At 47.1% G+C, this 24,576-nt stretch overlaps 2 protein-coding genes across 9 annotated transcripts in view; both read right to left on the bottom strand.

Moving 5' to 3' along the window:
* The window catches only part of EIF4E2 (eukaryotic translation initiation factor 4E family member 2), a 52,323-nt gene extending 31,431 nt beyond the window's left edge, over positions 1-20,892 (bottom strand). For 3 of the 8 annotated variants that reach the window (XR_014026649.1, XM_081329477.1, XM_081329476.1), the window contains exons 1-3: positions 20,765-20,892; positions 12,798-12,912; positions 7,305-7,439 (exon numbers count right to left, since the gene is read on the bottom strand). Coding sequence is in view for 5 of the 8 variants with exons in the window: in XM_081329477.1 (XP_081185603.1) it covers positions 7,305-7,439; positions 12,798-12,912; positions 20,765-20,784 (270 nt within the window). In the remaining 3 variants the exon portion in view is untranslated. Of the gene's footprint in view, positions 1-7,304; positions 7,440-12,797; positions 12,913-14,158; positions 14,198-15,825; positions 16,606-20,764 lie in introns of those variants that run through there. The other 5 variants (XR_014026650.1, XM_081329478.1, XR_014026651.1 and 2 more) reach the window with 4 other exon arrangements.
* The window catches only part of LOC308669013 (solute carrier family 12 member 9-like), a 376,525-nt gene that overhangs the window by 334,793 nt on the left and 17,156 nt on the right, over positions 1-24,576 (bottom strand). The window lies entirely within an intron of this gene.

Here is a 24,576-nt window from a genome sequence, read left to right on the forward strand (position 1 = left end):
GGAATTGGGTATGTCCAGTTTAATGAAGAGAAGGACCAGGGGGGTGACATGATAGCAGTGTTCCAGTATCTCAGGGGCTGCCCCAAAGAAGAGGCAGTCAAGCTATTCTCCAAAGCCCCTGAAGGCAGAACAAGAAGCAACGGATGGAGACTAACCAAAGAAAGAAGCAACTTCAATAAAAAGCCACCCCTAACTGGGAACCACACAAATACTACGTGTAGAATAGCCCAAAGCACACAATCTGGTGAGAGAGTAGTTGTCCAAGGATGGGCTCCAGCAGGAGTCGAAAAGCTCGGAAGACTAAACCTTTGGTCCTCTGGTGACTGACCCAGATTGGATCCTGCAACATTATCCTGGAACACGTATACTTGCCTTCATTCGTGGTTAAAAAAAAAACAAACGGCCGCCGTGGACTTTAGCAGACATTCGCCAGCCGTTCCAGAGAGTCGTGGTGCCCTCTAGGGACCAAACCTCATTTCTGATTAAATCTTTAGAAGAGATTGATGTGTGCCGTTGTGCCCACAGTAAAAAAAATGACAATAAAAGTTATCTATCTATCTATCTATCTATCTATCTATTTATCTATCTATCTATCCATCCATCCATCCATCCATCCATCCATCCATCCATCCATCCATCCATCTATCTATCTATCTATCTATCTATCTATCTTTAGGTAACCTTCTAGTTCAGGGGTAGGCAACCTTGGCCCCTTCATGACTCGTGGACTTCAACTCCCAGAATTCCTGAGCCAGCATGGAGGAACTATGGCCCCTTCATGACTTTTGGACTTCAACTCCCAGAATTCCTCAGCCAGCCTGGCTCAGCTTGGAAACCTCTCCCTTTCCCCTCAGCATGGCTGGCTCAGGAATTCTGGGAGTTGAAGTCCACGAGTCATAAAAGAGCCAAGCTTGCCTACCCCTGGCATAGACTGTAGAGCAGGCGTCTTCAAACTTGGCCCTTTTATGACTCGTGGACTTCAACTCCCAGAATCCCTCAGCCAGCATGGCTCAGCTTGGAAACCTCTGCCTTTCCCCTCAGCGTGGCTGGCTCAGGAATTCTGGGAGTTGAAGTCCACGAGTCATAAAGAGGCCTAGGCCAGGGGTAGGCAACCTTGGCTCTTTTCTGACTCGTGGACTTCAACTCCCAGAATTCCTCAGCCAGCATGGCTCAGCTTGGAAACCTCTGCCTTTCCCCTCAGCGTGGCTGGCTCAGGAATTCTGGGAGTTGAAGTCCACGAGTCATAAAAGAGCCCAGGTTGCCTACCCCTGTTCTAATTTCTATCGCCTGTGGCATTTCGGTGAATCAAACTGGTCTGGCAAGTTTTTCTTTTCTTTTTCCCCCTCATCTTGCCTATTGAAACCACAGGCAGTCCTCGACTTACAGCCGTTCGTTCAAAGTCACAAACGGCACTGAAAATAGCGACTTAGGATCGTTTTTCACACTTGCGACCTTTGCAGCATCCCTTGCAGTGGTCACGTGATCAAAAATCAGACGCTTGGCAACTGACTCGTGTTTATGACAATGGCTGTGTCCCCCAGGGTCACGTAATCCTCCTCTTTTGTGACTTTCTGACAAGCAAAGTCAGCAGGGAAGTAGGATTCACTTTACAACTGGGGTGCCAACTCATCAACAGCGGTGATTCACTTTAACGACTGCGGTAAGAAAGGTCATAAAATGGGGCAAAACTCACTAAACAAAGGTCTCGCTTAGCAGCGGAAATTTGGGGCTCACTTTTGATTGCCAGTCGAGGGCTATCTGTACCGTATCTAAGATCGTGTATCAAAATGTGTTAATACATGTTGACCATGCTTTCTTGTACACAAGAGAAACCTGAATAGGTCAAACCAATCTCCCTTGAAAATTCACCTCACAGTTTGGGATGCAAAAGCTCTTCTGGCTATTTCATCTCAGAGATGAGGAAACAATAAAATTGTTGGACTGCAGATCCCATCATGTCTGGTGGGATCTGTATAAGCTGGCGATATAAGCTAGGGCTGAGCGGTTGTGGAGTTTATCAACACTGGAGAAGCACAAACTGGTTGGGCACACCGGCAGAGCCATTTCTCTGTCGGCTACAACATAAAATTCTAAGCCAATAAATAACAACAACGACATCCACATCTGCCTATCCCAGGTCCTTGGTAAGGACTCGATAGGGAGAGAAAAATGCCAAATCCAGTCTGAACCTCTGGCTGACTGTGCGATGATCAATAAAAACAACAACAATAACAATAATAGAGTTGGAAGGGACCTTGTTCTAACTGTCAGGAAATTCCTCCTTAGTTCTAGGTTGCTTCTCTTATTGACAAGTTTCCATCCGTTGTTTCTTGTCCTGCCTTCAGGGGCTTTGGTGACTGCGCCAATCACCAGGAGACGGTGAGTTCTAGTTCCACCTTAGGCATGAAAGCTGGCTGGGTGACTTTAGGACAATCACCAGGAGACGGTGAGTTGTAGTTCCGCCTTAGGCATGAAAGCTGGCTGGGTGACTTTGGGACAATCACCAAGAGACGGTGAGTTCTAGTCCTGCCTTAGGCATGAAAGCCGGCTGGTTGACTTTAGGACAATCATCAGGAGACGATGAGTTCTAGTCCTGCCTTAGGCATGAAAGCCGGCTGGTTGACTTTAGGACAATCACCAGGAAACAGTGAGTTCTAGTCCTGCCTTAGGCATGAAAGCTGGCTGGGTGACTTTGGGACAATCACCAAGAGACGGTGAGTTCTAGTCCTGCCTTAGGCATGAAAGCCGGCTGGTTGACTTTAGGACAATCATCAGGAGACGATGAGTTCTAGTCCTGCCTTAGGCATGAAAGCCGGCTGGTTGACTTTAGGACAATCACCAGGAAACGGTGAGTTCTAGTCCTGCCTTAGGCATGAAAGCTGGCTGGGTGACTTTGGGGCAATCATCAGGAGACAAGTTCTATGCCGCATTAGGCATGGAAGCTGGATGGGTGACTTTTGAGTCAGTCCCTTTCTCTCCACCCAACCCACCTCACAGGGTTGTTGTTCTGGAGAAAAAAGGAGGAGGAAGGACTGTTAGGTACGTTCGCCACCTCGAGGTGAGATTAAAAAAAAATCTAAAATAAATATATATATTGAAAAAAACTCAATGCAGAGATTCACAGTTGGCATGAATCTGGCTCATAACCTCCTGAAAGCCACGGCCACCTCCACATTCTGTGACAGGGAGATACATCAGCCGATTATATCTGGTGGGACAAAATGCTTTCTTGGGCTGTTTCAAAGCTATTATCAGATGATTTGACTAGGTAGACAGTCCTCGACTTACGACAATTGAGACCCAAATTTCCACTGCTAAGCAACACTTGTGAATTTTGCCCCATTTTTACGACCTCTCTCACCACAGTCATTAAAGTGAATCACTGCAGCAGTAAAGGTAGTTAACACGGGTAAGTGAATTTTGCCCCATTTTTACGACCTCTCTCACTCCAGTTCTTAAGTGAATTGCTGCAATTAAGTTAGGAACACAAATCTTATATGTTACTTAGTTATGTTTACTATATAAATATAATATACAATTATTTATTTATTTATTTATTTTATTTATTTATTTTTATTTAATTAGTTTTATATACCGCCCTATTCCCAAAGGACTCAGGGCGGTTTACAGGGCAAAGTTAAAAGACAAAATAAGAGTTAAAATAGAATTAAAATAAGATTAAATAACAATTAGTAGCCCAAAGTTTAAAAAAATTAAAAGTTTAAAAATTAAAACCCCTCAGTCCAGGCCAGATAAATCAAATAACCAAGTTTTTAGGTCCCGGCGAAACGAAAGAAGGTCGGGGGCGATCCAGAGTTCCACAGGCAGTTGATTCCATAGGGCAGGCGCGCCCACAGAGAACGCCCTTCCCCTGGGGATCACCCGCTGGCACTCACTGACCGGCGGTACCCTAAGGAGGCCCTCCCTGTGGGAGCGCACAGGACGATGGGAAATTGATGCTGGCAGCAGGTGCTCTCTAAGATAATCCGGACTCATGCCATTTAGGGCTTTATAGGTCATCACCAGGACCTTGAATCTCACCCGGAGGGCAACCGGAAGCCAATGCAGCTCGCGGAGGAGAGGTGTTACATGGGAGTATCGGGAGACTCCCATCACAACTCGCGTGGCTGCATTCTGCACCAGCTGAAGCCTCCGAGTGGTCCTCAAGGGCAGCCCCATGTAGAGAGCATTGCAGTAGTCTAACCGGGAGGTCACGAGCGCATGGGTGACTGTGCGTAGGGCATCTCGGTCCAGATAGGGCTGCAACTGGTGCACCAGGCGGACCTGGGCAAAAGCCCCCCTGGTCACGGCTCCTATATGATCTTCCAAAGTAAGCCGCGAGTCCAGGAGGACGCCCAAGTTGCGAGCCCTATCAACGGGGGGGTAACACCTCACCCCCCCATAGTTAAAGATGGACAAAACTGGTTCATCCGAGATGCCGGTATGCACGGCCACTCAGTCTTGGCGGGATTGAGATGAAGCCTGTTTCTCCCCATCCAAACCCGGACCGCCTCTAGGCAACGGGACATCACGTCGAGGGCATCACTGGGTTGGTTCGGGGTGGAAAGAAAAAGCTGGGTATCATCAGTATCATCATGAGCGATCTTATTTATATGATACCTCACCCCAAAACCACGAATGATCTCACCCAGCGGCTTCATGTAGATGTTGAACAAGAGGGGAGAGAACCGACCCCTGAGGAACTCCATAAACGAGAGACCTCAGGGCGGACCTCTGCCCTCCCGTCAACACCGACTGCGAGTGGCCCAGGAGGTAGGAGGAGAACCACTGTAAAACAGTGCCCCCCCACTCCCAGCCCCCTGAGACGCCGCAGTAGGATACCATGGTCGATGGTATCAAAAGCCGCTGAGAGATCTAACAGGACTAGGACAGAGGAGCAGCCCCTGTCCCGAGCCCGCCAGAGATCATTCACCAGTGCGACCAATGCCGTCTCCGTGCTGTACCCGGGCCTAAAGTCCTATAAGTATGGGTCTAGATAATCAGTTTCCTCCAGAAACAAAGGAAGCTGATACGCCACCACGCTCTCAACAACCTTCGCTAGAAAGCGAAGGTTTGAGACCGGACAATAGTTGTTTAAAATAGCCGGGTCCAGGGCAGGCTTCTTGAGGAGGAGCCTCACCACCGCCTCCTTCAAGGTGGCGGGGAAGATACCATCCCTCAAAGAAGCAGTTATTATTGCCTGGAACCAGCCTCGTGTCTCCTCCCGAGCTGCATACACCAGCCAGGAGGGACACGGGTCCAATAAACACACGGTGGAACTCAGTCTCCTCATGATCCTGTCCACATCATCCGGGGTCACAGGATCGAATTCATTCCAAATGACATTCTCAAGACCGCTCGATTCCTCCCCGTCAGTCTCCGCCCAGTCAGAATCCAAACCGGCCCGAATCTGAGCGATCTTATTTATATTTACTATTTATATGTTACTTCTATGTAAGGATGTAGGTTTATTCATATGTTGCATATAGTATGTTTAAGCGTGTGTTATGCACGTGCACACTTGGAGAGCAAGCAGCTAAATTTCACTTTTAACGGGTGCCGTTGTGCCCACAATAAAAAAATGACAATAAATGTTATCTAATCTAATCTAATCTAATCTGGTTTTCCCATTGAGTTTGCTTGTATGAACGCACTATTTGTAATCCGCTGAGCTTTGTGCAATATGAAAGTAAAATGGTTCTATGCATATTTGGAACATGAGTATTGTAACCGTGGGAGAAGAACTGAAAGTAGCTGATGGATGCGGGTTCCAACGTACATGGGTATATGTGGAAAGTTATGTTCAGCAGGTGGTCAGCAGGAAGTCAGTAAAAAGTCAGCAAAAGTCAGTGGACCATCTGACCAGTCTTAGAACAAGAAAGGGTATAAAAGGTTGGGACTGGACCTAATTGATTTGCCATTGGCTTATAGCTGTCCTTTCCAGGGGTCGGTAACCTTGGCTCTTTTATGACTCATGGACTTCAACTCCCAGAATTCCTGAGCCAGCCATGCTGAGGGGAAAGGGAGAGGTTTTCATGTTGAGCCATGCTGGCTCAGGAATTCTGGGAGTTGAAGTCCACGACTGCTAAGCTTGTAAGCCGCCCTGAGTCTTCGGAGAAGGGCGGGATATAAATGGAATTAAAATAAAAAATAAAAATAAATAAAAGAGCCAAGGTTGCCTACCCCGACCTAGGCTTTGCAGCATCCCCATGGTCACGTGATCAAAATTTGAACACTTGGCAACTGGTTCAAACAAACCTTCCCCCTCATAGAAGAGGGAGTCAAGCTATCATGTGAAGTGCTAATACACACTTTACAAGGCCTTGGTAAGAAATACGGCATCCAGTTTTGGTCACCACAATGTGAAAAAGATGTTGAGACTCTGGAAAGAGTGCAGAGAAGAGCAACAAAGAGGATCAGGGGACTGGAGGCTAAAACATATAAGGAACGGCCGCTGGAACTGGGTATGTCTAGTCTAGGGCTAGGCAACCTTGGCTCTTTTATGACTCATAGACTTCAACTCCCAGAATTCCTGAGCCAGCCATGCTGAGGGGAAAGGGAGGGGTTTCCAAGCTGAGCCACGCTGGCTCAGGAATTCTGGGAGTTGAAGTCCACGAGTCATAAAAGAGCCAAGGTTACCTACCCCTGGCCTAGGCCTAGGCTACTTTATGACTCATGGACTTCAACTCCCAGAATTCCTGAGCCAGCCATGCTGAGGGAAAAGGGAGAGGTTTCCAAGCTGAGCCATGCTGGCTCAGGAATACTGGGAGTTGAAGTCCACAAGTCATGAAGGGGCTATGCTGGCTCAGGAATTCTGGGAGTTGAAGTCCATGAGTCATAAAAGAGGCAAGGTTGCCTAACCCTGGTCTAGTTTAATGAAGAGAAGGACGAGGGGTGACATGATAGCAGTGTTCCAATATCTCAGGGGCTGCCCCAAAGAAGAGGGAGTCAAGCTATTCTCCAAAGCACCTCAAGGCAGGACAAGAAGCAACGGATAGAAACTCATCAAGGAGAGAAGCAACCTAGAACCAAGGAGGAATTTCCTGACAGTTAGAACAATTAACCAGTGGAACAACCTGCCTCCAGAAGCAGTGAATGCTCCAACACTGGAAGAGACTGGACAGCCATTTGTCTGAAATGGTATAGGTATAGGTGCAGGGGGTTGGACTAGATGACCTCCAAGCTCCCTTCCAACATTTTTATTATGATTATGATTATGATTTTGATATCCCTTAATTTTTCTTGGCGTGGGCATCCCACCCCGTTCAAGCCGTCTCCCGACCGCATGACCACAATGTACTCACCGAGGCGAAGGTGCCGATCTGCTTGATGTTCTGTTCGTAACTCTGAGAGCTGGTGGGTCTCCCTGGGGTCCGTCTGGAGTACCAGAATGTGTAATTATACTGCAGAGGGTGCTCCGCCGGTCCCGGAACCGCAGCCTGTGTGTGACATTCAAACAACTCGTTGATCCTGACGCCTTTCTCTAAAGCAGACGTTTCCAGAGGGAGGAACCTGTCTGTTCCCACTGGCGCCGGGCGGGAACGAACCGTTTAGCTTCATTTTCTTCCTGAAATCCCATTCTCTCTTTATAGCTTGAAACAGACCATTAGTCTGCCAGAGGTTGACTAGACTTTCAAGTCAGAGATTAGCGGCCCTCGCTGCTTGCTGGAGTTCCTCCAAATCGGCAGAGGGCGAGGCTCCAGAGAGGCATTTGGTGTGTTCCTTAAAAGCAGCTCATTGCACAAAACCAGTTCAGGAACTCTGCTTACACGCCTTTATGTGCCTCCTGGTTGAAGGCAAACAGATCTTAAATACTTAAATACAACTTTAGGGGTGGCGGGGTGGGGCGAGGAGGCACTTCGTTTCCTCTTTCTCGGCATAGGAAGCAGATGGAGTTGAGTTGGTCTGACAAACACCGCAAAAGGTTTTTAAGCAAACCAACTCTGCTCCATTTTTAGATTGCCTGACTAGCAAAAGTCTGGAGGTACGGCTCCCAATTAATAAAGGGAAAGTCAAAAATAGCAACACTTATATAGACCTTTCTTACATAGAAAGGAAGGAGGGAAGGAGGGAGGGAGGGAGGAAAGAAGGAACAATAGCACACTTATGTACAACTCTACAGTGCTTGGCGGCCCTCTCTGGAAGCAGTTTGCAGAGTCAGCATCTTTCCCCCAACAATCTGAGTCCTCTATTTTACCGACCTCGGAAGGATGGAAGGCTGAGTCGACCTGGAGCCGGTCAGCATCGAACTGCTGGCTGTGGGCAGTGAATTAACCTGCAATGCTGCATTGTTAACCACGGCAGGCAGGCAGGAAGGAAGGAAGATGCAAAGAAGAAGAGATGGAGGCAGAGAGGCAGGAAGGGAGAGAGAGAGAGAGAGAGAGAGAGAGAGAGAGAGAGAGAGAGAGAGAGAGAGAGAGAGAGAGAGAGAGAGAGAGAGAGAGAGAATGCAAAGAAAAAGAGAGGGAGGCAGAAAGGAAGGAATAGCAATAGCACTTAGACTTATATACCGCTTCACAGTGCTTTGCAGCCCTCTCTAAGGGGTTTTACAGAATCAATGTATTGCCCCCAACAATCTGGGTCCTCTATTTTACTGACCTAGGAAGGATGGAAGGCTGAGTCGACCTTGAGCCGGTCAGGATCGAACTGCTGGCTGTGGGCAGAGTCAGCCTGCAATGCTGAATTCTAACCATTGCACCACCATGCCTCAAAGGAAGGAAGGAAGGAAGATGCAAGGAAGAAGAGAGGGAGGGAGGGAAAGAAGGAAGGAAGGAAGGAAGGAAGGAAGGAAGGAAGGAAGGAAGATAGCAATAAACTTATATACTACTTCAGAGTCCTTTACAGCCCTCTCTAAACCACCTCGGAAGGATGGAAGGCTGAGTCGACCTTGAGCCGGTCAGGATCGAACTGCTGGCAGTGGGCAGTCAGCCTGCAATGGTGAATTCTAACCACTGCACCACCATGGCTCAAAGGAAGGAAGGAAGGAAGGAAGATGCAAGGAAGAAGAGAGGGAAGGAGGGAAGGAAGGAAGGAAGGAAGGAAGGAAGGAAGGAAGGAAGGAAGGAAGGAAGGAAGGAAGCAATAAACTTATATACTAATTCAGAGTCCTTTACAGCCCTCTCTAAACCACCTCGGAAGGATGGAAGGCTGAGTCGACCTTGAGCTGGTCAGGAGCGAACTCCTGGCAGTGGGCAGAGTCAGCCTGCAATGCGGCATTCTAACCACCACGGGTCAAGATCTGCTTGAAACTCTTTCCCCAAACGCAGGTGAGGTAAAAGCTGCTGGAGAGATGCCTTTAGACAAGGAAAGTTTCCTTCTCACCGTGACAATAATGACTGCAGCGCTCACAAAACAGCCCCTTTTTATGGGGACGGAGTTTGAGTTTAAATCGGTCTCTGTGGCCCAGCTTTGCAGCTTTGAGTGTCCTTCCCAGCCTGTTACAAAGACGAAAACCTAAGATTTCTCTCAACACAAAGTGTCCTCCTCCTCCTCCTCCTGTTCTGCATTCGACTTCCTCTAATGTGGGGGTGGGCATGAGAGCCCCCTCCCTCCACTAGAGGTAGCTCTTGACCGCAACTGTGCCCAAAGTTTCCGTGGCTGAGCAAGACAGTCGTTCAGTGAGTCTTCTCCCATTTCACGACTTTTCTGGCCGCCGTCGTTAAGGGAATCGCTGCAGTGGTTCAGTTAGCGACAGGACCGTTCAGTGAATCTGGCTCGCCCCCCACCCCGTTGGCTTTGCTTGTCAGAAAGGTCGCAAAGGGGGATCACGTGACACCCCCGGGACTCTGCAGCTGCCCTAAACGCAGGTCAGTTGCCAAGCGTCCAAGTTGTGATCACATGATCAGGGGGATCCCCAAAGGTGCTTTTCCCCCCAAGACTTCTTTTGTTTTTCCTTGAAGACGTTTCGCCTCTCATTCAAGAAGCTTCTGCGGTTCTGACGTCTTCAGTCAGAGCGGAAGAAGCTTCTGGGATGAGAAGAGAAACGTCTTCCAAGGAAAAACAAGGAAGTCCAGTTGCCTCGTGCAAAAAGCACCTTTGGGACAACCAGGACCTGGAGAGGACTGAGAATCTCCATGGACCCTTCCTAGCAGTAAGAACCATCATCCACAGCGGAACAACTTGCCTTCAGAAGTTGTGGGTGCTCCAACACCGGAGGCTTTTAAGAAGAGACTTGAACCATCATTTGTCGAAAATGGCATAGAGTCTCCCGCTGGAACAGGGGGTTGGGCTAGAAGACCTCCAAGGTCCCCTTCCAATTCTCTTATTCTGTGAAATCAGACAGTGAGGCTCTGCTTGAAGCAGGGCTGGATGAAAGTACAAAGGTTTCCAAAATGTCTTTTCTTAGCGTTCGCTAGATACTCTTTCCATCGTGAAAAGCTTACCGTACTTTTTTTTGGCCGAGCCACTAAAGGAATAATGTAGTGGAGAAGCCATATTCTCTATTCACATGGAAAAACAACCCTGAACTGAAGAAGCTTCGTGGATGAGAAGTCAAATGTCTTCCGAGGAAAAACAAAGAAAATCCAGTTGGCCTTTTGAAAAAGCACCTTTGGGACAACCTTGACCTGGACATCGCTTATGGAAATGTTGAAGCGGTCGTAAGTGTGAAAAACTGTCATTTTTTTCGGCGCCACGGTAACTTCTGGACAGTCACTAAATGAATGGCTGTAAGTCCCCAAGGTCGCGTGACCAAAATTCAGATGCTTTGACAACTGACTCACATTTTTGTGACGGTTCCAGAGTCCCAGGGTCAGGGGGACCGCCTTTTCCCCGCTCCCGGCAAGCAAAGTCAATGGGGGGGGGAGGAACCAGATTCACTTAACAACCGTGATACTAACTTAACAGCTGCAGGGATTCACTTTAGAGCGGTGGCAAGAAAGATTGTGCAAATCGGGGCAAAAACTCACCGAACCACCGTCTCACTTAGGAACAGGAAACGTCGGGCTCAAATGTGGTCGCAAGCCGAGGACTTTACCCCATAGCTGATGGGAGACCCTTTCTTTTTTTTCTTTAATGTAAATTTTATTGGTTTTTATAAGGGTGGGGAGGAAAATGAAGGGACAGGGCGTGGGGTCGGGATAGCGGGAGCGTTGGGGGAAGGGTTGGATTTTCCCCCAATAACATTCAACATTTAGCAAATTGCATATTGTCTGGGTAGATATGTATCAAGAGAAGCAGTCAGAATAATGATCGATAACGGTAACAGATTATAGCAAATTATAGTAAGCAATGTTACATTTTCAATTTATGATATTTTGCATTGGCTGAAGCTCCTCCAAATGTATCGGACTACGATCCGGGAGCCGGTTAGACGTCCTGAGTCTTTTAATTCCCACCGATTTGGAGGGCACCAGCTTGGGGAAGAAGGCTCACCTTCTCCAAAGAGGGCTACTCTGAGAGCTATAACGCATTCTGAGAACCCTTGAGCAGGTGCTCTGATCCAGAGCAGAGGTCCCCAACCTACGGGCCGTAGCCCACTACCGGGCCGTGGCCTCAGTGCACACACGTGTTGTGATTCCATGCCAGCCTGTGATCCCGGCAGCTGAGTCCAGGAAATCAGAGGAGGAGGAGAGGCCTGGGGAGCCATCAGAGTCGGAGGAAGGCTCCGATGAGCCCCCGGACTTAAAAATCTGATGAAGAACTTGGCCCCTCCACGCGTGCTCAGGATTGAGACTCAAGATGTGCTGGGAAGCTGAGTCAGACTTGGAGGACGCACAGCTGGAAGACATTATAGACCAGTGATGGCAAACCTTTCAGAGACTGAGGGCCCAAACTGCAACCCAAAACCCACTTATGTATCTTCGGGTGCTGGATGGGCGTGGCCCATTGGGTGGGCGTGGCTGCAGTGGCAACGGCAAGACTGGGTGGGACCAAAAAGTTCAATCAATCAATTCCAACTTTGTGAGATCTTTTTTTCCCCGCGAGTTGAAATTGATTAATTGATTGAACCTTTTTTTTTTGCACATGGCGGCTGAGGCCTAAAGCGAAAAGGTTTTATAAAACCCAGTTGAAGGCCTAGGACTGGGGCAACGGTGCGTGTGGCCACAGAGAGGGCTCTGAGTGCCACCTGTGGCACGCATGCCAAAGGTTTGCCACCACGGTTATAGACGCTCGCAAACACCGACAGGTTACAAGAGCAGGGCAGAGGGAGGCAATGGGGCGGCTCCAGGGGAGGAGGAGAAGGCATTGAGAAGCCTCGCCTTGGCACTGCATAACAAAAAGGGAAGGTGTGGGCGGTGCTGGTTGCTGAAGGCAAGCGTTTGCAAAGGGCTCCAGTTTCAAGGGCTCGTGTTTTGTTTGCTTTCCCTGTGAACTCTTTCCTGTTTGACTCGTGCTCCGTTTTGCTTTTGGGACAATTATCAGGTCTGTAACTCAAATAAAAGGGGTCGGTTTTCCAGCTTACTTATTAAAAGAGGGGTTTGTCTTTGTGAAGTAACAATAGACGTACGTAGGCTGGGACAGAACAACATGGATGTGTGCGCGCTCATCCATCCTTGCGCCGGCACTGAGCCGTGAGCCTCTTGCCGGCGTGAGGAGAGCCCCGAGCCGGTGCTAGCAGTCCCATTTGCGGAGCGCACATGCTCGCAGCTGTTCGCGCGCACGCTCAGCCACATTTGTGTGCACGTGCACACCACACCTAAAGGTGCCTGTCCTTCCCTTTCCCACCAGGCCGCCATGCCAGAAATGTTGGCGACCCCTGCTCTAGAGAAAAGAGCAGGGGGCCAGACTAGAAGACCTCTAATGTCCCTTCCAGCTCTCCTCTGATTGATCGATTGATTGAAAAGACAGGGACATACCTTCCTCTTGGCACTGCTTTGGGGCTTGTCTTTGTCGTTTTTTTCCTTCTCACCATCTTTCTGTGTGCTGTTCTCTTCATTCTGATCATGATCGCCGCTGTCGTCATCCTTCAGGCTAACAAAAAAAAAAAAAAAAGAACAAAAAATAGTAGCTTAAAAGCAAGAACACCTGCTTTTCCTTCGAGATTTAAAAAAAAAAGCCTTTGTGACCGAGTTCAGACTAGGGATGGTTGAATAAACTACAGGAACTATACCAGGGGTAGGCAACCTTGGCTCATTTATGACTTGTGGACTTCAACTCCCAGAATTCCTGAGCCAGCATGACTCAGCTTGGAAACCTCTTCCTTTCCCCTCAGCGTGGCTGGCTCAGGAATTCTGGGAGTTGAAGTCCATGAGTCATAAAAGAGCCAAGGTTGCCTTCCCCTGGACTAGTAAGATTTGTGGACTTCAACTCCCAGAATTCCTGAGCCATCCACGCTGAGGGTAAAGGGAGAGTTTCCAAGCTGAGCCATGCTGGCTCAGGAATTCTGGGAGTTGAAGTCCACGAGTCATAACAGAGCCAAAGTTGCCTACCCCTGAGCTATACCATTCAGAGTCACTTGGTTGGCTTGAGCGGCTATAAAAATTGAATAAATCTATACGTTCCTGTGATACATGGAATCCAAGCCAAAAAATAATAGCTTTGTGTGATGGCCTTAGATATTTTTATTTTATTTTTTTTTTTAAAAAAAGATTCCTGAGGCGCATTATAGGGTTTGTCATCTTACACAGCGGGAAAAACACCAAGGCCTCTTTCATCTTCAAATTGTTAGGTCAAATTACTTGCCAACACCAGAAGCTTATCAAATGCCACTGGGGGGGAGAAATTGCAGACGTTCAGTTCTCAAGGCAGAGAGAGTTAAGTTCTAGCCATCGTTTAGCTGCCTGTCCCAGGTTGCTGATCCAAGGCTGCAGTTGATTTCTTTATTTCCGAGTGCAAAACAGACTGATGGATGTGAAGTGCAGAGCGACAATTATTCCGTGAGAAACCTTCTCCTGGACTTAATTTTGGAAGCAGAATTTTTTTCTGCCCTGTTTATACCAAGCAGCGTTCTTATTTACTCCCAAGACAAGAAAATACCCATCACCGTGGAGGGGGAAGTGGAGGGGTAGGGAAGGAGAGATTATTATTATTATTTAGTATAAGATCCATTTTTATTTACAAGCCTGGGCCAAGGCATTTACCGCAAGGAGTTAATTTCACACAGGTGACAATTACATGCCCAAACGGGAAGTCCGGGAAGTCCGGGTGGAGTGAAGGGAAAAAGCTCAGTTGGAATCTCTACTCAGTGAAAGCTTTTTCACTGACCTTCGTAACTTACCTAACAGGACTTTGAGAATGGCAAGGGGAACTATATGTCCTGTATTGAGAAAAACAAGAAGAGTGAATAACAATAGCAACTTCCGTTCAAGGAGAGCTTGTTCAGAGGTAAACTAATTTATTCCCAACAATCCTGACCAGCCGAGTTAAACTTACGAGCTTGGCCTTCATCGAGACAAATTATTCCATTTCAGCCTCTCTTTTTTTCCTCCTCCTTCACCTGACCCGACAATGCAAACCGACCTTGCTGACTATCAATTCTTACGGCAACGGTTCAGTTAAAACGGCGTTATTTAAAAAAAAAAAGCAACAAGCTTCTCCTTTTATCATTAACTACAAGAGGTGAATGCGGAGGGCAGCGTTCCGCAACTGCTCCAGGCACTCCTCAATTTACGGCCATTCGTTTAGGGACCATTTTTCATACTTTTGTGACTGTTGCAGGATCCCCGGGGGTCATGTGATCCAAATCCAGACGCCTGGCAGCTTGGTTCATATTTACAACGGTCTCAGTGTCTCCCAGGGTTACGGGATCCCCTTTTGCGACCTTCTGACAAGCAAAGTCAATGGGTGGGGTGGGGTGGGAGCCAGGTTCTCTGTTAACCACCCTGTTGCTAATTTAAAAATGCAGTGATTTTTTTGGCAAAAAAGGTGTTAAAATGGGGCAAGACTCACTGAACAACTGTCTTGCTTACCGACAGAAGTGTTGGGCTCAGCTGTGGTCGTAAATTGAGGACCAGCTCTACTGATGGTCACCAAATTCCCCAAAGGCAGGCTGCTAGAGAGAGATCGCGCTACTAACGATGATCTGTGAGAGATCTGTGATCTTCTTACAGTAGTGGCCAAAATTGTGGAAACCTTTTGGGAAAAGTGCAATTTTGAGGTTGCGTGGCTAATAACACCACTTTTTTTTTTGGAGTAGTGCCATAAAATTATATATCAATGGAAAGATAATTTAATCAAGAATGTAATGCAACAACATTTGTTCAATTATCTGTGCTGTATTCTATGAAACGTTATAGCCAAATAACCAGAAAAAGGAAGCACAACTCGCTTAGGTTGATCTCAGCTGGCTTTCCTTCATCTGATTGTAGCCAATGAGCATGAGCGTTTAGAAAGCCAATCAGGTGTCATGAGCCAATCAGATCAGAGTAGGATTCAAGTCATTGAAGTCGAGTATTGAAGCTGCGAGGAGGAAATTTGTCAGTGTGTTACGTGATCGCTTATCAAGTCGGTTGGGGTTTTTTTTGTGTTCTTACACTTAGCGAGCTTGTAAGACGTAATAAAAGTTAAAGTAACGGTGAAAAGAGTTGGCCGGTCGCCTAGAAAGCGATGTAAAATAGTATTATTAAGTGAACAAGGCTACAGCTATAAAGAAATTGGAAGGAAAATGGGTGGAAACTTAACCAAAGGTGGCATTTTCTACCATACTCTTTCCCCAAAAGGTTTCCACAATTTTGGCCACTACTGTATGCTCTGCCTCCATCACCCGGCCGCTATTTTAAGCTTCAAAGGCCTGTTGGGGACCGTGAAACTCTTCGCATTTGAGTCTAGGGAGGTGCTTTGAAGGCAGGGGGGGCCCCAGACACTGCAATTCTTCACAGCAGTTGTGCATTCAAAGGTCACAGAGCACCTACAAAGGTTAGCCACACGATCTGGGAAAATACACACCTGCTTTGAAGACGGTTACTATATTGGCAGCACTCAGGTACTTCGAAGCATACGATAGGCAAAGCGTCTAGTCCAGGTTTTTTTTTCCCCAAACTCTCAATGGTCACGTGACGCGTCGCGGCATATGGCAACTTTTTCCCCATTGCCGGCGCGGTTTCGGCATGACGCATCTGGCCCACGGGCTGGCAGTTTGACACCCCTGATCTAGTGTTTCCCCCACCCCAGGGCAGGCTGTGATGGTTTTTTTTTTTAAATTAACCTAGTGTAAATCCTTTGGTTGTGACAGGGATTGATTTCCTGGTTTGCCACCCGAGTCTGACATCACAGGCGGAGGGAAAGTGACCGGCCCAAAGTCACCCAGCCGGCTTTTATCCCTAAGGCAGGATTAGAACCCACAGCTTTCCTGGTTTCTTGCCTGGTGCCTTAATCCCTAGGCTAGACCGGCTCTCAAATATAAAGCACGACATAACCTCATCCTATATGTACCGGCTATGAAGAAAGAAAAGAAAAAAAAAAGATTATTTTAAGTTTAGTTTTACATTCCTTTCTCTCGCTTCTTTGGGGATATTTTAATCTTCTGTTAAAAAACAAAAAACACCTTTGTCGGATTTGTCATTTGTCTTATGTGCGTTATAAAAAAAATAATAAGAAAACACACCATCGTCAACAACTCCACCTCCCCGGTGTTTTGAGATCAAGCTTGATTTCATGTCATTCTCATCAGCAACTACATAAATATGGGCACAGTAGTCCCAACACAGCGGGGAGGATGTCACATTGAGAAATTTAACTTTGCTTGCGTCCCTTTTAAAGCAGGGGTCTTCCAACTTGGCCCTTTTATGCCTTGTGGACTTCAAGTCCCAGAATTCCTCAGCCAGGCACGCGTGCCTGGCTGAGGAATTCTGGGAGTTGAAGTCCACAAGGCATAAAAGGGCCAAGTTGGAAGACTCCTGCTTTAAACCATATGCATCCAGTCCCAAGCAGTTTTCTTCTTTTAAGTGTTAAACCTGAATTTATCTGAACGAGCAAAAAAACATTTCAAAAAATGTTCCCATCTCTCAATTTGGGTAGCAATAATACCTCAGTGTTATGAAATTCAAAGCAGAAAGCTCGACAACTGAAGACCTATCAAATAAATCTTTGTCGCGGCAGACAGAGGAACGCCGAAAACTTTCTTTAGGAAAGAAAAGCGGTGCCTGATCTATCAACATGATGGCTGTTGGACATTTTGCTTGCCAGGTTAAAAAAAAACACGACTCAGTCTTAGTCAATTATGGGTAATACAGATGGCTATAAAATAAAGTAACACCTGCAAAGAATAGTTAGCCTAATTATTACATGGAAGTAGTCGCTTCATAGCTATAAAGATCTCTTTTGATACACCATAGCTATAAAAAAATCTCACAGCTGTAAAAATCTCTTTGATACGCTATGGTTATTAAGAAGAAAAGGTTCCTTGGCATCTTCAATTTCAATCAGAATAGAGCTGGAAGGGACCTTGGAGGTCTTCTAGTCCAACCCCCTGCTCAAGCAGGAGACCAGATACCATTCCAGACACATGGGGATGTCCAGTCTCTTCTTAAAAACTTCCAGTGTTGGAGCACCCACAACTTCTGGTGGCAAGCTGTTCCACTGGTTAATTGTCCTCACTGTCAGGAAGTTTCTCCTTAATCCCAGGTTGCTCCTTGATCAGTTTCCATCCATGGTTTCTTGTCTTGCCTTCTGGTGCTTTGGAAAACCAGTTGACCCCCTCTTCTGAAATACCGGAATACTCCTATCATGTCCCCCCCTAGCCAAACCCCAATCCTGCAACCGTCCTTCATATGTTCATATCTGTTACCCCTTAAGGTATTTAACAAGGACTAGAAAGACATGAAAAGGGACGCGGTGGCTCAGTGGGTTAGGACGCTGAGCTTCTCGATCAGAAGGTCGGCAGTTTGGTGGGTCGAATCCTGAGTGCCGCATAGCAGAGCGCCTGTTACTCGTCCCAGCTTCTGCCAACCTAGCAGTTCGAAAGCACGTAAAAAATGCAAGTAGAAAAATAGGGACCACCACGGTGGGAAGGTAACAGCGTTCCGTGCGCCTTTGGCGTCTAGTCATGCCGGCCACATGACCACAGAGACGTCCTCGGACAAGCGCTGGCTCTTCGGCTTTGAAACGGAGATGAGCACCGGCCCCTAGAGTCGGAAACGACTAGCACGCGTCTGCGGGGGAACCTTTACCTTACCTTTTTTTTAGAAAGATATGAGCGGTGATAATGCCAGCCGACATAAATAACAAGCCAGATCGATTTCTCACTTAACTTTACCATGGCTTGGCTTCAGCTCTTTTGCATCTCCTGCTACCTGGTCCTTGGCTTACCTCAAAAAAGCCAGGACTTTTTGAGTCCTTGGAAAGAAAACCACTAGACAAAACAGCAGAGCTGTCTCCAAAGTGCTTTTCTGAAAGGCAACTCGACTTATGTTTTTCTTTGAGGAAGACATTTTGCTTCTCATCCCAAAAGCTTCATCAGTTCTGGCTGGAATGGGCAAGGGGAGAGGGAAATGGAAAGATTAGTTGTGACAGGATATAGGGGTGGCGGGAATGGTGGAAGGCTAATAATAATAATAATATTTGGATGCTTGGCAACCGACTCATGCTTATGACCAGGGGTTTTTTTGTAAAAGAAAAAGGTGCCAGAACTCACACATGTCATACAACCTGCCTTGCTTACCCTACAAGGTTCCATCCCAAAAAAGGTGCCGGAACTCCGTTATGAGCGTTCGATGAGAAAAAAAGCCCTGCTTATGATGGTGGCAGGGTCACGCGATCACCTTTGGCAATCCTCTGGCAAGCAAAGTCAATGGGGAAGCCGGATTCACTCAACAACCCGTGTGACTAACTTGGCCGCTGCAGTGTCCCTAAAAGCAGGACAAGAAGCAACGGATGGAAACTAGTCAAGGAGAGAAGCAACCTAGAACTAAGGAGAAACTTCCTGACAGTTAGAACAATTAACCAGTGGAACAACCTGCCTCCAGAGGTGGTGAATGCTCCAACACTGGAGGTTTTTAAGAAGAAACTGGACAGCCATTTGCCTGAAATGGTATAAGGTTTCCTGCCTGAGCAGGGGGTTGGACTAGATGACCTCCAAGGTCCCTTCCAACTTTATTATTATTATTATTATTATAAGCTATTCTCCAAAGCGCCCGAAGGCAGGACAAGAAGCAACGGATAGAAACTAGTCAAGGAGAGAAGCAACCTGGAACTAAGGAGAAACTTCCTGACAGTTAGAACAATTAACCAGTGGAACAACCTGCCTCCAGAGGTGGTGAATGCTCCAACACTGGAGGTTTTTAAGAAGAGACTGGACAGCCATTTGCCTGAAATGGTATAGAGTTTCCTGCCTGAGCAGGGGGTTGGACTAGATGACCTCCAAGGTCCCTTCCAACTTTATATTATTATTATTATTAGTGAGTCACTGAACAGCTGCGGCAAGAAAGGCAAACCTCACTCAAGGGATTTCTCACTTAGCAACGTAGATTTTGGACTCGACTGTGGCCGGACGTTGAGGATTACTTGGATGTCCGTGGAGAAAGTCAAGGCTGCCTTCAGCCATCAGCAATGAGAGACGAGCCCCCCCTCCCCCGCCGCTGCCCTTTCTTGGGGTGCTGTTCGAGTCCCCTGCTAGGATTTCCTGATGGTCTCCCCTCCGAGGGCTCCTGGGGAGGAGTTATGACCCATCATCCCCTGCCTGGGGCAGGTCCGGCTCCTTGGCCTCAATGCAGATAGTGCTCAACTTACAACAGTTTCTTTTAACGACCGTTCAAAGTTACAACGGCACTGGAAAAAAGTGACCCATGACCCTTTTCCAGAGTTGCGACCTTTGCAGCCCCCCCCCCGTGGTCACGTGATCAAAATCCAGGCGCTTGGCAATTGACTCATATGTATGACGGTCGCAGCGTCCTGGCATTTGTGATCCCCTTTTTTCAACCTACTTTTTATTGAAAAGTTTTTCAATACATTTTATCTTTAACAAAACAACCCCTCCCCACCCCCACCCCCCCTTCCCAACCCAACCCAACCCTCCCCCCCTCCCCTTCCCCCCTCCCCGACTTCCCAGAGCTAAATACAAGGTATAAAAGTAAAAAACAATCATAAACTACCATATGCTAACAACAATAAACTATTAGGTCTATCGCACTTTAGCTCTTATAAAATGACGACAAGCAATATAAATATGACATCGATACTTATTCAAATGCTAAATGAAACTTTTTAGTCCCATATTTATTTATTCTGGATGTAATCAATCCATTTTTTCCACTCCAGGATATATCGTTGTCGCGAATGGTCTTTCAAATACGCCGAGACCTTTGCCATTTCCGCCAGGTTAGAAACTTTTAAAGTCCCTTTTTTCGACCTTCTGACGAGCAAAGCCAATGGGCGAAAGCCAGGCTCACTTAACGACCGCGCGACTCACTTTAACAACTGCAGTGATTCACTTAACAACTGTGGCAAGAAAGGTCGTAAAACGGGGCAAAAGTCACTTAACAAACGTCCTCCGCAGGAAATTTGGGGCTCCGCCGTGGTCCTATGTCGAGGACTACCTGTACCCTCCCTCCTCCCTCTCCCCCCCCCGCATTTCGTGAACAACTGCTTAGACATTCCTGCTCGTTTTGGGGTCTTTGACGATGAGGACTAGAACCTTGGCTCCGGCCTGAGGAAGCCGAAGCCCCGGAGCCCGTCAAGGGCTCCACTGACGGTCCCCGAAAAAGCTTTTAGAGTCTTCGGGAGTCCGGAGCAAAGTGGAATTTCGGCGAACCCCGCTTCCACCCCTCCCCGCTCCGGGGACCAACTGCGCACGCGCCACGCCTTCCCCCTCCCCTCCAACCAGGAGGCTGACGCGAATGTCTCTCCCCCGGCCCTGTCCCGCAATGCCGCGGCGTCCCGACTCACTCACGCGTCGAATTTGTTGTTCATCCTCCTCGCTCCGTCACACGAAGCCGCTTCGCTTCCCCTCAGCCGCACGACTTCCGCTCAGCGGCCTGCCTCTCTTCCATTCGCTGTCTTCCCTCACTTCCGGCTCGGCGGAACCCTTGTCCTGGGCGGCGGCTTCCGCCCGGTTTAAAGAGGCGGTAGGACTCAGGTCTCCTGCGAGAGGCCTTTCTGGGCCTGTGGCGGCTCTATGGTTTAGTCCAGGGGTAGGCAACCTCGGCTCTTTTATGACTCATGGACTTCAACTCCCAAAATTCCTGAGTCAGCATAGCTGACTCAGGAATTCTGGGAGTTGGAGTCCATGAGTCATAAAAGAGCCGAGGTTGCCTACCCCTGGTTTAGTCCCTCTACATCTCGTCATCCCTGCGCTGCTTCTCATACAGCAGAGAAAGAAGAGAAGCCTCTCCGTTGGCGCGGATAGGCTGTTTCCTGGCTCGCGTGTTTAAAATCGGAGCACGGCCGGTAGAAATCACGGCCGCGCAAAGCTCGTAAATGAAGCTCAAGGCGGGAAGGATTGGGAACCTAAAGGGTTCGCTATGCCTCCGGAAGTTGTGGGTGCTCCAACATTGGAGGCTTTCCAAAAAGAGACTGGAGAGCCATTTGTCTGAAGTCTCCTGCTCAAAAAGGGACGTGGTGGCTCAGTGGGTTAGGACGTGGAGCTTGTCGATCAGAAGGTTGGCAGTTTGGCGGGTCGAATCCCGAATGCCGCGTAGCAGATTGAGCGCCTGTTACTCGTCCCAGCTTCTGCCAACCTAGCAGTTCGAAAGCACGTAAAAATGCAAGTAGAAAAATAGGGACCACTCCGGTGGGAAGGGAACAGCATTTCATGCGCCTTTGGCGTCTAGTCATGCCGGCCACAGTTTAAGGGGGTCGCTCTACTTGTAGGAACACTTTGACTTGAACTCTTGTTTTTCGTAAATTTACGGCTTTGTAAATTTATAGTATTCTGGGAGCTGAAGTCCAAAAATCATAAAAGGGCCAAGTCTGAAGACCCCTGCTGTAACACATTCAATATCCCCAATTCCCCAATATGCTGTTCCATATCAGCCCCTCCTCTAATTATTAATATTCAGATGGACTTGGAATTATAAGTTTTGGGAAAAATTCTTGAGAGAAAGTGGCATTGTTTACCCCTTCGCTAGTCAAAACAATGGGGAGGAAAGCCATGGCAAATCTAGACAGCACACTAAAAAGCAGAGACATCACCCTGTCAACAAAAGTGCGCATAGTCAAGGCTATGGTCTTCCCAGTTGCAATGTATGGCAGTGAAAGTTGGACCATAAGAAAGGCTGAGCGCCAAAGAATTGAGGCCTTTGAACTATGGTGCTGGAGAAGACTCCTGCGAGTCCCTTGGACTGCAAGGCGATCAAACCGGTCAGTCCTAGAGGAGATCAATCCTGACTGCTCTTTAGAAGGCCAGATCCTGAAGCTAAAACTCAAATACTTTGGCCACCTAATGAGAAGAAAGGACTCACTGGAGAAGAGCCTAATGCTGGGAAAGATCGAGGGCAATAGAAGAAGGGGACGACAGAGAATGAGGTGGCTGGATGGAGTCACTGAAGCAGTAGGCGTGAGCTTAAATGGACTCCAGAAGATGGTAGAGGACAGGAAGGCCTGGAGGAATATTGTCCATAGGGTCGCGATGGGTCGGACACGACTTCGCAACTAACAACAACAACAAAGTCAAAACAAATCATGGGACTGCTGGATATTAGAATTGGACACTAGAGGGAACTAGAGGATAACAAAAGAATGGAAGGAAATATTTTAACAGTTTAACTATTTGATGAAATACCTGAGAAAATTATGATTTTTTTTTTGACAAATGGTCTTTGAAACTCTCAGAAATGATTGATAAATGAACGGTTAAGGATGCGATGGAAGAAGAACAAGATATTCTGGATAAATTTGAAATTAACCCGAATGTGGTTATAAATGTGGAAAGAGAAGGAGGTACTGAATTATTGAAACAGGATGATATTTCAATTATTTATTTATTTTTTAATAAAATTTTCCATCACCATTCTCACCTAAGTGACTCAATACAGACAAGAGATATACAACTATTAAAGCAAAAAAATGTCGATGATTTTTTCCCCCCTACTGTATGCATAATAGAAATCTGTTAAAGGTTTTGAAGGACTTTCTGAGAAATGACCAAAAAAATAAAGATGGATTTCTCTTACTGAATTTACAAAATAGACGTGCTAAAGTTTTGAAATACCTTTGGAAGAATGATGAAAAAAATCAAGCTGTGGGATTTCATTTGAAGGGGTTAAGAACTGAGATTATTGAAAGTATAGGGAAGAAATAGAAAGTTGACTTATTCAATCAGTATTGAGATAGATAATTCGTATGTCTGACAACCTTCACTGGATTTTTTGCTGATAAGGAAGGAAAGACAAGAATTTCAGATGTTGCTTTTAATTAAGAGATTGGAGGCCAGGAGAGTTTGTTTATTCATAGTTCACGCTTCTAGACCGCATTTCTCTCTCAAGGAATTTAGACTGCAATTTAAGAGAAGAGGATAAATTTACTTAAATTGTGTGTTTAGATGAAGGAGGAAATTTCTTTTTTCTTTTTATTACTTCTAAAGGTAAAGGTAAAGGTTCCCCCACACATGCGTGCTAGTCGTTTCCGACTCTAGGGGCCGGTGTTCATCTCCGTTTCAAAGCCGAAGAGCCAGCGCTTGTCCAAGGACGTCTCCGTGGTCATGTGGCCAGCATGACTAGACGCCAAAGGCGCACGGAACGCTGTTACCTTCCCACCGTAGTGGTCCCTATTTTTCTACTTGCATTTTTACGTGCTTTTGAACTGCTAGGTTGGCAGAAGCTGGGATGAGTAACAGGCGCTCACTCTGTTATGCGGCACTCGGGATTCAACCCGCCAAACTGCCGACCTTCTGGTTGACAAGCTCAGCGTCCTAACCCACTGAGCCACCGCGTCCCTTACTTATTACTTCTACTGTAATCTAATAAAGGAGAATATTTGTAGCTCAGGGTTGAAATGAGGGGGTCCTTAGTGCTCTCTGAGCCTGGTTGCTTTTTAATGAAACATCTCCAAGAAAACAAGCAAGCTCAGAGAGCACCAAGGTCCTCCCCATTGTAATCTTTAATAAAATTATTATTATTTTTTTTTAAAAAAAGAGAAGAGATAGCTTCTTTAAGCAATCTCTCATCTCTCTGAGGGGGAGAAGAAAAAAAAGGGTCAAGCGCAGGATAACACATACTGACTGACCCCAATGTTGAACTCCTGAGATTGCAAATATGGTCATTGCTTGCAGTTACTTTTCACTGTTGTAACTGAATGGTGCCGGAGAAGACTCCTGCGAGTCCCTCGGACTGCAAGGCGATCAAACCGGTCAGTCCTAGAGGAGATCAACCCTGACTGCTCTTTAGAAGGCCAGATCCTGAAGCTAAAACTCAAATACTTTGGCCACCTAATGAGGAGGAAGGACTCACTGGAGAAGAGCCTCATGCTGGGAAAGGTTGAGGGCAAGAGAAGAAGGGGATGATGGAGAATGAGGTGGCTGGATGGAGTCACTGAAGCAGTAGGCATGAGCTTAAGTGGACTCCAGAAGATGGTAGAGGACAGGAAGGCCTGGAGAAACATTGTTCATGGGGTTGTGATGGGTCGGACACAATAATTTTATTTATATACTGCCCTTCTCCCGGAGGACTCAGGGCGGTGAACAGGGCAACCATATAAAAATACAAAAAATACAAAAGTTTAAAAAAAGAATTAAACATATGCCCAAGCTAAAAAACAGTAAATACA

Source organism: Vipera berus (assembly GCF_964194415.1).
Source record: "Vipera berus genome assembly, chromosome: 5".
Lineage (NCBI taxonomy): Eukaryota > Metazoa > Chordata > Lepidosauria > Squamata > Viperidae > Vipera > Vipera berus.